General features: G+C 39.6%; 1 protein-coding gene across 1 annotated transcript in view; it reads right to left on the bottom strand.

The window, feature by feature from the left end:
* LOC126158058 (Down syndrome cell adhesion molecule-like protein Dscam2) overlaps positions 1–16,806 on the bottom strand; it is a 222,721-nt gene that overhangs the window by 40,894 nt on the left and 165,021 nt on the right. Inside the window, exons 17-19 of the mRNA XM_049916417.1 lie at positions 16,615–16,769; positions 11,142–11,159; positions 7,876–7,974 (exon numbers count right to left, since the gene is read on the bottom strand). Of these exons, the coding sequence (XP_049772374.1) occupies positions 7,876–7,974; positions 11,142–11,159; positions 16,615–16,769 (272 nt within the window). The remainder of the gene's footprint in view (positions 1–7,875; positions 7,975–11,141; positions 11,160–16,614; positions 16,770–16,806) is intronic.

Genomic DNA, 16,806 nt, shown 5'->3' with positions numbered 1-16,806 from the left:
TTGTAACCAAGCAATTATAAAATGAGAAATAGCATGGTAATTATCAAATTGTTTCCAAGCTTTACTTCACATTAAATTTTAATACAGGCATTGTTTACTTTATACACTCCTGGAAATTGAAATAAGAACACCGTGAATTCATTGTCCCAGGAAGGGGAAACTTTATTGACACATTCCTGGGGTCAGATGCATCACATGATCACACTGACAGAACCACAGGCACATAGACACAGGCAACAGAGCATGCACAATGTCAGCACTAGTACAGTGTATATCCACCTTTCGCAGCAATGCAGGCTGCTATTCTCCCATGGAGACGATCGTAGAGATGCTGGATGTAGTCCTGTGGAACGGCTTGCCATGCCATTTCCACCTGGCGCCTCAGTTGGACCAGCGTTCGTGCTGGACATGCAGACCGCGTGAGACGACACTTCATCCAGTCCCAAACATGCTCAATGGGGGACAGATCCGGAGATCTTGCTGGCCAGGGTAGTTGACTTACACCTTCTAGAGCACGTTGGGTGGCACAGGATACATGCGGACGTGCATTATCCTGTTGGAACAGCAAGTTCCCTTGCTGGTCTAGGAATGGTAGAACGATGGGTTCGATGACGGTTTGGATGTACCGTGCACTATTCAGTGTCCCCTCGACGATCACCAGTGGTGTACGGCCAGTGTAGGAGATCGCTCCCCACACCATGATGCCGGGTGTTGGCCCTGTGTGCCTCGGTCGTATGCAGTCCTGATTGTGGCGCTCACCTGCACGGCGCCAAACACGCATACGACCATCATTGGCACCAAGGCAGAAGCGACTCTCATCGCCGAAGACGACACGTCTCCATTCGTCCCTCCATTCACGCCTGTCGTGACACCACTGGAGGCGGGCTGCACGATGTTGGGGCATGAGCGGAAGACGGCCTAACGGTGTGCGGGACCGTAGCCCAGCTTCATGGAGACGGTTGCGAATGGTCCTCGCCAATACCCCAGGAGCAACAGTGTCCCTAATTTGCTGGGAAGTGGCGGTGCGGTCCCCTACGGCACTGTGTAGGATCCTACGGTCTTGGCGTGCATCCGTGCGTCGCTGCGGTCCGGTCCCAGATCGACGGGCATGTGCACCTTCCACCGACCACTGGCGACAACATCGATGTACTGTGGAGACCTCACGCCCCACGTGTTGAGCAATTCTGCGGTACGTCCACCCGGCCTCCCGCATGCCCACTATACACCCTCGCTCAAAGTCCGTCAACTGCACATACGGTTCACGTCCACGCTGTCGCGGCATGCTACCAGTGTTAAAGACTGCGATGGAGCTCCGTATGCCACGGCAAACTGGCTGACACTGACAGCGGCGGTGCACAAATGCTGCGCAGCTAGCGTCATTCGACGGCCAACACTGCGGTTCCTGGTGTGTCCGCTGTGCCGTGCGTGTGATCATTGCTTGTACAGCCCTCTCGCAGTGTCCGGAGCAAGTATGGTGGGTCTGACACACGGGTGTCAATGTGCTCTTTTTTCCATTTCCAGGAGTGTAAATCAAATGGAATTGATGTAAGCAATTGAAAAATAAATAAAAAGAAGAAAACTTTTAGAAAAGTGAGAATGTTGTGAAAGGAGTAAATGGTATTCTCTAGAAAACTACCACTTTTATGATAACTTTCAGTTTTTCTGTGTTGCCTTAAGATATGTACATCAATTTTGTCGGTCTTAATATGAGACACTTATGTCTAAAATAAATCCTCAAGTAGCTAGTGGAATATGCAACAAAGCTTTGCAGGTAGTAACAACATTTGTACTCTTTACCATACATTTATGTTAACCTTTCCATCAGTCATACAGTCTAGAGTCAAGATTGTTTATCGTTTGTAGAAGAGAAGAAAATTCAGGAGTAAGAACAATGAAGTAAGCTCAAAAATTCCTTTTTTAAAATTAATTTGATTATGGTGTTGAAAAGAAAGAATATGTTTCAGACTGAATAGTGCCAGAAGAAGGTTGCACTAGTACTTTCGTCTGTAGGTGAACATGATAATGGTAAACATCGAGTTACAGTTCCCCTAACCATTTCTCCTTGTGGGAGACTTCAGTGGTCATAATGCACTTTGCAGTCTGATACCAACTGCCTCAAGGATCAGTTTGACAGGCTCATACTGTGAGAGAAGCAGTGCATTTGGAATATTATGGTAGAACACACGTCAGTAGCACAGTGGGAGGTAGTCTCCATAATCAGTATGACTTACATAAAAGTGAGTTTTTCCTTGTTGATCTAAACATCAGATAGAGGCTTAGTAGAACAGTCCACATGATATTCAGCTCATTGGTTGTTTCTGATCAATGCACATAGCAATCAAACCTGGTCAGGACACATAACAAGTAAGATCTGCCATGTTGTTGATGCACATATCCCATATCACCATGTTAGACGAAGAGGCAAGCTGTCTCATAGTGAATTGGTGAGTGTCACCATGCAGTAAAGATCAAGAATGTCACACTTTTTAGAACCCCAATTGTCTGCAAACGTCCTAAGGAGCATTTCAAATGAAAATTGCAGACGTATAACAACAAAAGAGGTAAATAAAAGATAATGATAAATGTTTTGGTCTCAATTAATGATTGAGCTGGGTGCACAAAGGCACAGAAACCATCAGTAATACAGTAGACAGCAAAAGCTCGTTTTAATTTGTTTCTGTGCTGCAAAAGTATGTTTGCAAACAACATTGGAGACATTATTTTGACAATGACACAGTGTTTCTCACTTGAATTATCAGTGAGAATTGAATTATGGGATACTAATACTATAAGTGAGTGGGAATAAATTCTATTGAGTAGAACTAACAATGGAAAATCACGATGAAATAATGACAATATGAAAAGGTAACTGCTATTCAGTATGTAGTGGAGATGCTCATTCACAGATAGGCACAACAAAAAGAGAGTCAAACAAAGCTTTTGGCCATACAGATTGGTTGGTAGCTTTGTTTGAAGTCATTTTGTTGTGGCTACCTGCAACTCGGCAAGTTTACTGAGTAAAACTACTCATCCCTACTAATTTTTTATGTAATTTTTTTCTCCTGGAAGACAGTCTACTAATTTGTAATGCATGTAACACACACTTTTCTGTATGGACACTGCATTGGCAAATAAATATTTACTTCCAGACAGCTATATTATTTTTCTGTAACTTAAGGAGTACAGGTAACATCTCCCTGAGTAGTAGAGGCATGGGGTCATTGATGGGGACATAAACAAGTTTTTTGGACTTTAGAGAAAACACACACGCACACAAACACACACACATGACTGACTGTATTGGGTAGAATGGGCTAGAGAAGAAAGGAGGTGGGGAGTAAGGAGGGTTGGGATTGATGGCGTCTAGAAGAGGCAGAGCAGATGTGCAGGATAAGAATGCAGATGAGAGGGGTACCAGAAGTATGGGAATATATGCATCATGAGCATCTGCACCAGTGAGATCAAGTTCCTGTAGCCCACAGTTATGTCAATAAGTGGAATGGGAAGGAGTGACAGAAAAGAGAATGGGAAAACTACAGGGAAAAAAATATGGGTCTAGGATGAGTGAGGTTAGGATCATACAGAAGGTGTGGAGGTGTGGGTGTGCTGTGTGGGGCTAAAATAGATGGGTTGGGTTGATTTGGGAGAGGAGACCAAATAGCGAGGTCTTCAGTCTCATGAGATTAAGGATGTATGGGGGAGGAAGTCAGCCATGCCCTGTCGAAGGAACCATCCCGGCATTTGCCTGAAGCAATTTAGGGAAATCATGGAAAACCTTGATCGGGATGGCAGAACACGGGATTGAAACACTGTCCTCCTGAATGTGAGTCCAGTGTGCTAACCACTGCGCCACCTTGCTCGGTATCGGAGGATTTTCAGGAAGTACAGTTCACATCTATGTAATTATGAGAAGGTTTGTGAAGCAGCCAAGGAAGTCAAGCATGTTTTGCTCAGTAGCATGGTCTGCCACTGGGTGGTCAACTATGCTCTTGGCCACTGTTTGACAGAGGCTGTTCTTTCAGGTGGACACATGGCACTGATCATGCCCACATAGCCTGCTGTGCAAAAATTGTAGCAGAGCTAGTATATGAGATTAGTACTTTGATGTGGCCCTTTCTCCTATAGGACAATGTAAGACTGATAAGACTGGAGTAGGATATGCTGGAGGGTGGATTTCCAAGACAGGGTATGGTTGCACCAAGGATATTTTTTAGACTGGGTGGGGCTCAAAAGAACACTTTGCAAAGTGTGGGAAGGATTGTTGATGGGATGTTCCTCATTTATGAGTGTGACAATAAGAAACTGAAGCCCAGGTGAAGGATGTCGCTCAGTTGTTCAGGTCAGGGATGGTACTGGGTAATGGGAGGGGAGTGCTCCTTTGCATCTGGTTCTTGGGCATAGTCAGAGGATTAGGTGTGTGAGAGTTTATCATAGTAGGAAATCTGTTAGCAGACTAGGTTTGGAGAATAGTGCCTGCCTGTGTGAAGGCCTATGGTTGATGAAATTGAATACTCCACCTACTATACTAACATTTCATTACAACTGATTTATTGATACAATATTAAAAATGTGTTACTATGATTGGAGAAAACTGTCATCAAGTATGTAGCTTCCACATGATAAAATAATACCTACAATTTAGACCATTTCTTATTATGCAGCTAATAGTTAATCAAGATAACTTCACTAATAATTTTATTTTAGTATGTTTTACTTTTTATGTTTTTTGTGTTAATATGTATAAAATGTAATAACTTATAATTTTAGTGTTTTGTTATTTCCATATCATGCTTCTTTATACAGGTGTCACACAGATTGCCTCAGGCAGTTGGTAACTACTCGCCAATATGTGCACATCTTATGATCAGTGTTTGGCTTTCATCACACCATTTTCAATTGGTGAAAAGCACTAAACTAGCAATAAGCACCCAGCATTTTTCAGTTGATGGTTAGGATTCAATTACCAGTAAGCACCAACGTGTAAAGTTCAACAGTTAGTACACTAGTAAACTTCTAGGTCAGGATGCTTTGTCACTTGTGAATTTGTGCAGCCATTGATAATCTATGCAATGTGCCAATTTGTTTTAAGAAATTTATATTAATACATACAAGCAAGGTAATGGTCAAAACTGAGTTTAGTATCAATAAATGGGAGGAGAATGAAAATGTAAATTTTAGAATTGTGCCTATTTATTCAACAACTGTTCACTATATCAGAAATCATAGAAGAGAGATCAAAGAAGAAATTCCACAGGGACTATGAGATCTCAGATAGGTTGGCAATACTTCAACACATCTTGCCTTTCCAATACTTGACTGTCAACCCGCCAATCTGTACAAGGCCTGATGAAATCCCAATCTTGCAGAATGTATCATAGATCTATTTACTTCACAATGTCAAAAAAGGGGACTGACGCTCTCCAACACATCACTTGTGTCTGATTCAGTTGCTCATGAATGTATGAACTGTAGCCATCATCTCAAACAAATAAAGTTGTGTAATTCATTTTTTGTATGTTTGCTGGTGTGTCCCTGCAGTTCTGGTATGTGCTGAAATCTCTCCACCACAGTAACTCTCTCACTTCTAAGGCAGTCAAAACTTAATGGTACAACCCATCTGTATTTTGTCAATGGGCTGTGCCAACTTGTTGTTGGTCCTCTAGCAGCATACTACTATGGTATTGTGGTACCAGCAACTTATCGGTTTGATTAAAGCAGCTATCTTCAGTAAGGCACTCAGTATCCTTCTTCTTATATCTTTGCAGAAATTTGAGAACCAAACATGTGGTCTCAGATCATGAAGCCAGATATTTCCCCATTCTGTTACAATGATGGTACACTTGTGGTAGATGTTGTTATTTTATATGTGTCTGAAGCAGCTCAAATTTTCTACATCTACATATATACTCTGCTATCCACCAAGCAGTGTGTGGGAGAAGGCACTATTCGCACCGAAGTCATCCCCCCCCCCCTCCCCCTCTGTTCTTCTCATGGATCGCACGAGGCAAAAACGACTATCTGAATGCCTCAGTACAAGCTCTAATTTCCCTTATATTTGAATGGCGATCATTGTGTGATTTGAAAGTTAGTGGTAATAATGCTCTACATCCTCGGCGAAGATCAGATTTTGGAATTTAGTGAACAGCCCCTTCCATTTAGCGTGTTGTCTATCTGCAAGTTTGTCCCACTTCAAACTTTCTATGAGACTTGTAATGCTCTCACAATTGCTAAATGTACCAGTCACGAATCTTCTCAATCTCTTGAATCAGACCCAACTGGTAAGGGTCCCATACAGACGAACAATACACTAAGACTGGACAAACTAAAGTAATGTAAGCAATTTCCTTTGTTGAAGGACTGCATCGCTTCAGGATTCTACCAATAAACCACAATCTAGAGTTGGCCTTACCCGTTACTTGTGTAATCTGATAATTCCATTTGAGTTCATTTTGAACCATTTGAGATCATTTCAAATGGTCACACCCAGATACTTGATGGATGTTACCGCTTCCAAAAACTGGGTATTTGTTTCTAACTCATACATTAATGGGGATTCTTGCTTTGTTATAGGCAGTAGGTTACACTTACTAATATTGAGAGATAACTGCCAGTCATCACACCACGCGTTTATTTTGTAAATCATCATTGACTTGATCACAACTTTCATGTGATACTACTTTCCTGTAGACTACAGCGTCATTGAAAAACAGTCTAATGGCGCTGTCAATACCATCAACCAGATCGCTTCTGTAAATTGTAAAAAGCAGTGAACCTAATACGCTGCCCTGGGGCACACTTGAAGTTACACTTGTTTCTGTTGAAGTCACCCTGTTCAGGACGACATACTGTTCCCTGTCTGTTAGAAAACTTTCTATCCAACTGCATATGTCATCAGATAGACCAGAAGCACACACTTTTTGGAGCAAGCGACAGTGTGGAACTGAGTCGATCCCCTTTCAAAAGTCGAGGAACATGGCATCAACCTGGGAGCCAGTATCTATAGCGTGTTGTATATCATGCACAAAGAGGGCCAGCTGTGTCTCGCATGACCGCTGTTTCCTATCACCATGCCGGTTTCTGCAGATGTGCTTCTCAGAGTCTAGAAAGGTCATTATGTCTGAACAAAAAATATGTTCCATGATTCTACAACTAATCAATGTCAGTGAAATTGGCCGGTAATTATGTGCATCTGTTTTTCTACCCTTTTTATAGATTGCTATGACCTGGACCTTCTTCCAGTCCCATGGAACTTCCCACTGTTCCAATGACAGATGATGGATAAGATGGATGATGGATAAGAATGGTGCTATATTTGTAGCATAGTCGACATAAAATCTTATGGGGATACGTCTGGGCCAGATGCCTTCCTGGTGTCTAAGGATCTTAACTGTTTTACAATACCAGATACACTAAACGCTATGTCAGCCATCCTTGCATTTGTTCAGTAATAGAAAGGGGGGAATGGGGTTGCAGTCCTCTACCGTAAATGAGTTTTTTGAATGCTAGGTTTAGAGTTTTAGTTTTCTGTTTATCATTATCCATTACATTACCCATACTGTTGGCAAGAGAAGGTATTGATTTATTTGTAGCATTCATAGATTTTATGTATGACCAAAATTCTTTGGTGTTATTATCTGCAGATAAAATATTGCTTTCAAATTCGTTAAAAAAATCTCTCATAGACCTTTTGACAGCTTTTGACAATTTTACCGCATAGTGAGATGGTATTTAAATGTGTTTTTCTATTTGTTAAGTAATACTTTTCATTCATGGACCATATTCATTTTAAAAGCAAGGAATAAGTTTAGTAGTGCTTCTATTAATTCTGAATGCATTAAACTACACATGCTATGCAAATATCAAATTTTACCTTACCTTTGATGGAACTACCCATTGCTGTTGGTGGCTGCCACTCAACATAAACACTGGCTGTAGTAGATGATGAAGCTTGAAAATTTGTTGGTGCTGAAGGTACTGCGGTGACACAGAAGATATAATTTAATAGAAAAATGAAAAGTATTACTGTGAAGCACATTATGATATGTTATAAATTTATAAAATTATTGATAAAAGAAGATATAGGTGCTGAACAGTGCAAAGAAAACGTGAGTCTCATTTCAAATAGGTACCCCACATACAATTACAGTTGGTGGTGACTTCAATCTACCCTTGATATGCTGGAAAAATTATTCATTTAAAGTTGGTGGCAGGCATAAAATGTCTTCCAAAATTGTAATGAATGCTTTCTCAGAACATTATTTTGAACAATTAGTACATGAGCTCACTCGAAGCATAAATGGTTGCGAAAGCATACTTGACCTCTTAGCAACAAATAATCGTGGACAAATAGGGAGTATCATGACGAATACAGGGATTAGCGATCACAAATCAGTTGCTGCTAGGCTAAATACCATAAATCGTACAACCATCAAAAAGAAATGCAAGTAGATCTATTTTAAAAGCTGATAAAAATGCTCTTAACACCTTTTTAAGGGACAGTCTTCACTCTTTCCAATCTGATCATGTAAGTGTAGAAAAGTTGAGGAATGATTTCAAAGAGATAGTATCAACAGCAATTAAGAGATATATATATGTACCACATAAACTAATAAGTGATGGTACTGAACCCCCGTGGTACACAAAATGGGTCAGATCGCTGTTGCAGAAGCTGTGGAAAAAGCATGCCAAATTTAAAAGAACACAAAATCCCCAATACTAGTGAAGTTTTGCAGAAGTTCGAAATATAGCACGTACTTCAATGCGACGTTCTTTTAATGACTTCTACAACGAAATTGTCATGAAATCTGGCAGAAAATGCAAAGAGATTCTGGTCATACATAAAGCACACCAGTGGCAATACCTTCACTGCGCGATAACAGCGGTGAAGTAACTGATGATGACAGTGCCACTAAAGCAGAGTTATTAAACACAGTTTTCGGAAACTCCTTCACCAAAGAAGACAAAGTAAATATTCCTGAATACCAATCAAGAACAACTGCCAAGATGAGAAACATAGAAATAGATATCCTCAGTGTAACAAAGCAGCTTAAATCACTTAATAAAGCCAAGGCCTCTGGTCGAGATTGTGTACTACTCAGGCTACTCTCAGAGTATAATGATACAATAGCTCCACATTTAGCAATTATATACAACCGCTTGCTCACAGAAAGATCCATACCTAAAGACTGGAAGCTCAAGTCACACCAATGCCCAAAAAGGAAAGTACAAGTAATTCACTGAATTATAGGTCCATATTAATAACACTGATTTGCAGTAGGGTGTTGGAACATATACTGTATTCAAACAGTATGAAGTACTTCGAAGAAAACAATTTGTTGACATATAGTCAGCACGGATTCAGAAAATAACATTCTTGTAAAACACAACTAGCTCTTTATACTCATGAAGTAATGAGTGCTATCGACAGGGGATGTCAAATTGATTCCAGATTTTTAGATTTCCAGAAGGCTTTTGACACCGTTCCTCACAAGTATCTTCTAACCAAACTGCGTGCCTTTGGGATATTGCCTCAGTTGTGTGACTGAATTTGTGATTTCCTGTGAGAAAGGTCAAAGTTCATAATAATAGATGAAAAGTGATTGAGTAAAATAGAAGTAATATCCGACATTCCCCAAGGAAGTGTTATGTGTTATAGGCCCTCTATTGTTCCTGATCTATATTAATGACATAGGAGACAACCTGAGTAGCTGTCTCAGATTGTCTGCAGATGATGCTGTCATTTACCATCTTGTAAAGTCATCAGATGACCAAAACGAATTACAAAATTATTTAGATAAGATCTCAATGATGGAAAAAATGGCAATTGATCCTGAATAAAGAAAAGTGTGAAGTTATTCTCATGAGTACTAAAGAAAAATGCTAAATTTTGATTATGCTATAAGTTGCACAAATCTGAAGGTTGTAAATTCAGCTAAATACTTAGGAATTACAATTAAACATAGCCTAAATTGGAACAGTCACATAGATAATGTTGTGGGTAGAGCGAACCAAAGACTGCAATTCATTGGCAGAACACTAAGAAGGCGCAACACCAAGCTTGTCCACCTTATTGTGGAGTATTGCTGTGTGGTGTGGAATCCACATGAGGTGGGATTGACAGATGACATTGAAAAAGTATAAAGAAGGGCAGCTTGTTCTGAATTATTGCAAAATAGGGGAGATAGTGCCACACACATGATACATGAATTGGAGTGGTAATCATTAAAACAAAGGTGGATCTTCTCATGAAATTTCAATCACCAGTTTTCTCTTCGTATTGGCACCCACCTACATAGGGAGAAATGAACATCATGATAAAATAAGAGAAATCAGGGCTTGCACAAAAAAATTTAAGTGCTCGTTTTTCCCGTGTGCCATTTGAGAGTGGAACGGTAGAGAGACAGCTTGAAGGTGGTTCATTGAGCCCTCTGCCAGGCACTTTATTGTGAATAGCAGAGTAATCATGTAGATGTAGGTGAATGTAGCCTAATTCCTTTCTGGAGTTAATATAGTTGTCATAAAATAATAAAGTAGTAGTTTCACACCCCACCCAGTCACCACTCCCATCATGCAGTGGTGCTACTGCTCGCTGTGTGGTTCCAGTCGCCTGAGACTGCAGTCCTGCATTTGCATGAGTGTGTGTGTGTGTGTGTGTGTCTGTTGTCTATTGTTGATGAAGGCCTTAATGGCTGAAAGCTTTATTTGTGAAAGTCTTTTTGTTGTGCCTATCTGTGACTCAGCATCTCTGCTATATGGTGAGCAGCAACTTTCCTTTTCATAGTATCAAAAATAACTAATTTCCAATGTTGTAGAAACATTATTTGTAGGTAGGTGTGAAACTGCAAATGTAAAGACTCAGAGCTATCTGTTGTCAGTCAAAGGATTTTTTTTTTTCTGTTTGATTATTGCTTCTTTTATCTGTTGCAATTATTAGCACATGCAAAAAGTGACAAGATATGTCACAGTTTCTCTATTAAATGCTCTGCATGTCATTGCAAAGGTCACAGTAAAGCAGCGATATACCACCTCCAATAAGACCATTCTTAGTAAGGCACTACGTTGTTCATATCAACCTTCAGGTTGATGACAGTTTTAGTTCAGAAATATAATATTATTGTGAGTATGTATATGCTTTTACTTACCTCCTCTTATCCTGCTCTCTTCAGGGAAAATTCAGAAAGAAAATAAAAACTGTATTAACTGTCTCTGCAAATACATTTTTGAACAAACAATATATATAATTTCTATTAAGATGATATGTTTTACATTGTAGTAAGTGAACACTGTGATTAACATCATTGTATTTTTTTTTAAGTGTAATTATTTGTGCACTTTCTATGAAAAGAATATGAAGTCCAAAACCAGAAAACAGTTTTAAACTTTCATTGCAAAGTTAATATATTTCACACTTTATGGGAAGATCTATCTTGTAAGTCACTTTTTTAAGCATATAAAAAATATTTTTTTGCAAAATTTGTGATACAACAACTAACTGTTGCAGTACTTGGACATGACAGCAATATGAGTAATATCTTACATACTAACAAAACACTGAAACAAGAAATAAGTCATTGAGTCTCACATCATCTGCTGGGAAATATGATGAGTGCTGTGTCAAGGGGAGGCAAATAGAAAAGGGTAGGGTTTATTAATCATCAGCAGTTCAAACATACAGTTAATAGTGGTACCCATTAAGGAAATGGCAGCAAGGGAAGGGAATCAACACCATGTGCTCTCAGTGTGTGTGCCTAGAAGCCTCATTCAACATTTGAAGAGACAGTTCCGGCAACCATTGAGGATAATGGAAATACCGTGTGGCAAGGGCCTCCCATCGAGTAGACCGTTCACCTGGTGCAAGTCTCTCGAGTGCATGCCATTCCGGCGACTAGCATGTTGATGTGGATGAAATGATGAGGACAACACAACACCCAGTCCCCGAGCGGAGAAAATCTCTGACCCAGCTGGGAATCAAACCCGGGCTGTTAGGTATGATATTACTTCGTGCTGACCACTCAGCTACCAGGGGCAAACGACCATTGAGGGAACAGTGTGTAATCACATGCAGATTGTGTAATTTATTGAGGCAAATGATGCCTTGGGTTCTAAGGTCATACTTGGATTGTTCCAGTGACTGGCAGATAATGCCAGCCTTGTTCATGGAGTTTCAATGAAGCTCACAATTGACAGCATAGTCCCTAGACCAGATTCTAGCCTCCTTGTTCTGAATTGAATGAAATGCCTGAAACTGTGACTGAGAAAATCCCAAGGCAATTAGGACATGACTTCCTGGACTTGTGTCATATTGTTGAGAACTGTAGGGTCCCCATAAATGGATCAGTTGTGCACTACACATCAGAGGTTACTGCTCAGGTGACTGTGTAGGGTGCGAACAAGAACTTTTGGGAACAGGCAACTCTTCATTCAGTCTAGATAATTATGGCTGTAGCAGACCTGGAAGTATCAGTGTAAAATCCTAGGGGTTGACTGTAAAAGCATTCCCAATAAAGTACCATAGTTTGAAACACTCCAGTAAAGCAGTGAAGCTCACAAAATACTAGGTACAGAAAGCTGGTTGAAATCCATAGTTGGCAGCAGTGACATTTTTGTGGTACATATAAGCATATATCGAAAGGATAGGCTAATGGGGAGTGGAGGTGGTGTATTTGTGGCAACAGACAGGAATGTTGAATCGAGACAGTAATTGAAGCTGCATGCAAGATGGTTTCAGCAAGTTTCCTTATCAGAGGTGGTCATAAAATTATAATTAAGCCTTCTATTGACTAACCTTCTGATGTAACCAAAAACTTTAGAGAGAACTCTTTTCACTAACATGTAAATTCCACAGTCATACTGTAATCATCAGAGGAGACTTTAATCATCTAACAGTCAATTGGGATACTTACGGTTTTGTTAGTGGTGGATGGGACAAGACATTCTGTGAAACATTAGTAAATGCATTCTCTGAAAAGTGCATGGAACAGATGGTTTGGAATTCCACTCATGATGAACATATTTTAGATCTGATGGCAGGAAACAGACCTGATCTCTTTGAAGATGTCCACATATAAACTGGTGTCAGTAACCATGAGGGAGTTGTAGGAATCGTGACTACCAAAGTACAAAGGACAACTAAAACAAGTAGAAAGACTTAAGATATATCTTTAGTAAATCAGATAAAGCAGCAGTGGTCTCATACCTAATGAGGAACTTCAAACTTTTAGCTTGGGGCAGAAGCATGAAGAGGAAATACAGCCCAAGTTTTAAAAAATAATTACAATACATCATAATATATCTCCCCAATAGAGCAGTTCATGGTGAGAGGAACCCTCCATGGTATACAGTCACTGTAAAGAAACTGCTAAAGAAACAAAGCCTACTGCCTGATAGATGTAAAACAAAGCAAAGGCATATAGATGCAGAGATGTTGAATGAAACACATTTGACTGTCAAGAGAGCAATATGTGGAACTGTCAGTGAGTACTGTAGCGCAATATTGTCAAATGATTTTTCACTAAATTCAAAGAAATTCTTCTCATATGTAAAGGCTGTTTGTGGCACCAGTGATAGTGTCCTGTTGCTCATGGACAAGAAAGGAACTTACCGTATTTACTCGAATCTAAGCCGCACTTTTTTTCCGGTTTTTGTAATCCAAAAAACCGCCTGCGGCTTAGAATCGAGTGCAACGCAAGCGGAAGTTCTGAAAAATGTTGGTAGGTGCCGCCACAACTAACTTCTGCCGTCGAATATATGTAGCGCTACAAGGGGATGCTTTGTAGGCACAGAGATAAATACTGGCGCCAAAATCTCTGCGTCAGTAAATAAATTAAAAACAAAAAAGGTGGAAGACGAGCTTTTTTCTCCGCCTTATCCAACGAAGTAAATACAAATTCCGTATTGTTCATCTTCGAATGTAGCAGAATTTCAATGTACTACGAAAATCCGACTGGCCAGACTGTTTGGGATGTTAGTCAATATGGCCATTCTACGTGTTGAATTTTTTACTACCTGTGAGAAGAGGTGGTTGCTAATAGGAACCTGACGAAATGTGAATCACATGCAGTATTCTCTTCACCATAAGAATAATATGAATGTAAACATTATGCCACGTATTCTTTCGTGTTTGCTGCTATTTCATTTAAATCCTATCTGCCTAATAAACTACGAAACTAGAGTGAGACAACAGCAAACGCGGAAGAATATACGTATCGTGTCATGTTTACATTCGTATTTTTCTTATGCCTAATAGTGATACAGTCAGAAATTAAGCACGGCAACTGATTAGATTTTTAAATCTAAGATGACTAATTCCTGTGCAGAATTTGACGTACTAGAGAAGCGGCCGCAAAGATTTTCAACCGGAGAAAAATTTTCGCCTAAATCTCGTTCAGAACATATTCTATCATATGCAGTCTATTATTTGGTTCTTGTTGATCATTATCAAAGAAAGCAGTGTAAGTAACAACAAATAGTAGTCTCTTGCCATTGTTTCGCTAGTGAGACGATTCCTCTCTTTTCTTGTTTTTTAATTGTAAGCGGCGGTAGCGCGCACAAAAGCAAGCCATGCGCGCGGCGACAGGCCGTAAACACGCACTATCAGAATGAGACAAACAATGCATTACACAGTACAGTAATGCATTTTCAGCTCAGAGTGACGTTAACACCTATAACAAAGAAAACGGCACTTATCTGATCAAAGCAAAATAAGCAATCGATTCAAACCAGACGAAGCACGTGAAAAGGAAGGGTACCCATATAAATACGGACGGAGCGCCTGACGTATAGCAATGGCTACCTGGTAAAACTTAACTGTTAACCTTACGACTCGAACCAAACTCCTGTAGCTGTATCGTCATTCATTCGACCTAAATTGTGTCTCGTATTACAATGGACCAACTTTGTTTTGATTTGGAGGTGCGGCCTAAAACTTTTCTCTCCCCTTGAATTTCGAGTCTCAAATTTCAGGTGCGGCTTAGATTCGGGAAAATTTTTTTCCTCGATTTCGAGTCTCATTTTTCGGGTGCGGCTTAGATTCGAGTGCGTCTTAGATTCGAGTAAATACGGTAAATTGAGACTAGTATAGCAAAAGTGGAAATGCTTAACTCAGTTTTCAAATATTCCTTTACAAATGAAAACCTAGGAGTATTACTCCAATTTCATCCTCATACTACACAAAAGATGAGTAAAACAGGTACTAGTGCCAATGGCACTAAGAAACAGCTGAAATCGTTAGAACTAAATGAAGCACCAGTGCTTGATGGCATCTCTATCAGATTCTATACTAAAATGATGGTTGAGTTAGCTATAATCTACCATAGATACCTGACACAAAAATCATACCTAATTCATCCAATACCCTTGATGTGTATTTGTTGTAGAATCTTAGAACATATTCTGAGCTCTAATTTAATGTGATATCTTGAATAGAATGCCCTCATCCATGTCAAATAACAGGAATTCCAAAAATGTTTATAATGCGAAACCCACGTTGCACTTTTCTCATATGATATCGTGAAAGCTATGGATAAAGGCAAACAGGTGGATGCAGATATCTGAAAGGCATTTGACTAAGCTTATCATCAAAAGTATGATCATAAAAAATACTAAGTTAAATCTGTGACTGGATTCAGGATTTTTGGTAGGTAGGACACAGCAAGTTATCTTAGATGGATAGTCATCAACAGATGTAGAAGTAACTTTGTGTGTGCCACAGGGAAGCTTGTTGGACCCTTGCTGTTCATGTACTATATTAAGTACCTTGCAGACAATATTAATAGTAACCTCAGACTTTTAACAGATGATGCAGTTATCTATAATGAAGTACTGTCTGAAAGAAGCAGCACAAACATTCACTCTGACCTTGATAAAATTTCAGGATGTGGAAAGATTGGCAATTTGATTTAAATGTTCAGAAACATAAGGCTGTCTACTTCACAAAATGAAAACATGTAATATCCTATGACTTCAATATCAGTCAGTTACAGCTGAAATTGGTCAACTCATACAAACACATTGGTTCAACAATTAACTATGATATGAAATGGAATGTTCATGTAATCTCAATAGTAGGTAAAGCAGGTGGCACACTGCCAGTCCATTGTAAGAATACTAGGGAAATGTAATCAATCTACAAAGGAGACTTAATACAAAATACTCTTGCTACACATCCTAGCATAATACTCAAGTGTGGGGCCCATGCCAATTAAGACTAACAAGGGATGTTGAACAGGTACAAAGAAGGGCTGCAAGGATGGCCATAATTTCATTCAACCCATGGGAGAGTGTTATGAAGATGCTTGAAGATGGATGCAAACCATCCCATGAAAACTTACTTAGAAAGGTTCTAGAACCAACTTTAATCTTGGAACACATTACAACACACTACATAACACTTAGAGGAGGATCACAAAGATTAGATTAATCACAGCATGCAAAGAGGCAGGTAAGATTTCATTCTTCCTGTGATTCATATGTTCTTCAACTAAAAATTTTAAAACATTATCGTCACCCAAGCTAGATGTATTGCTTTAAGAGCTATATTCATCACTCAGTCTTGTTTGTAATGCATTATGAGAATATTGCATTATGCCATGTTGGCTATCCATATTGTTACCTTACCTTGCACAGAAACAATGTATTGGATTTCTTCTTTCCCAAAAATATTTTCAGCTGAACATGAATAATTCCCAGCATCCGTAATTTGTACTGAGGCTATATGAAGTGTGCCTTCAGAATTTACTTGCAAATGGTTGTCCTCATGGATTCTCTTGGCGCTGTCAACATATAAGACCTCTGCATTATTACATGACC

Source organism: Schistocerca cancellata, chromosome 2 (genome assembly GCF_023864275.1).
Source record: "Schistocerca cancellata isolate TAMUIC-IGC-003103 chromosome 2, iqSchCanc2.1, whole genome shotgun sequence".
Taxonomy (NCBI): Eukaryota; Metazoa; Arthropoda; class Insecta; order Orthoptera; family Acrididae; genus Schistocerca; species Schistocerca cancellata.
This window is presented reverse-complemented; position numbering and strand designations above follow the sequence as displayed.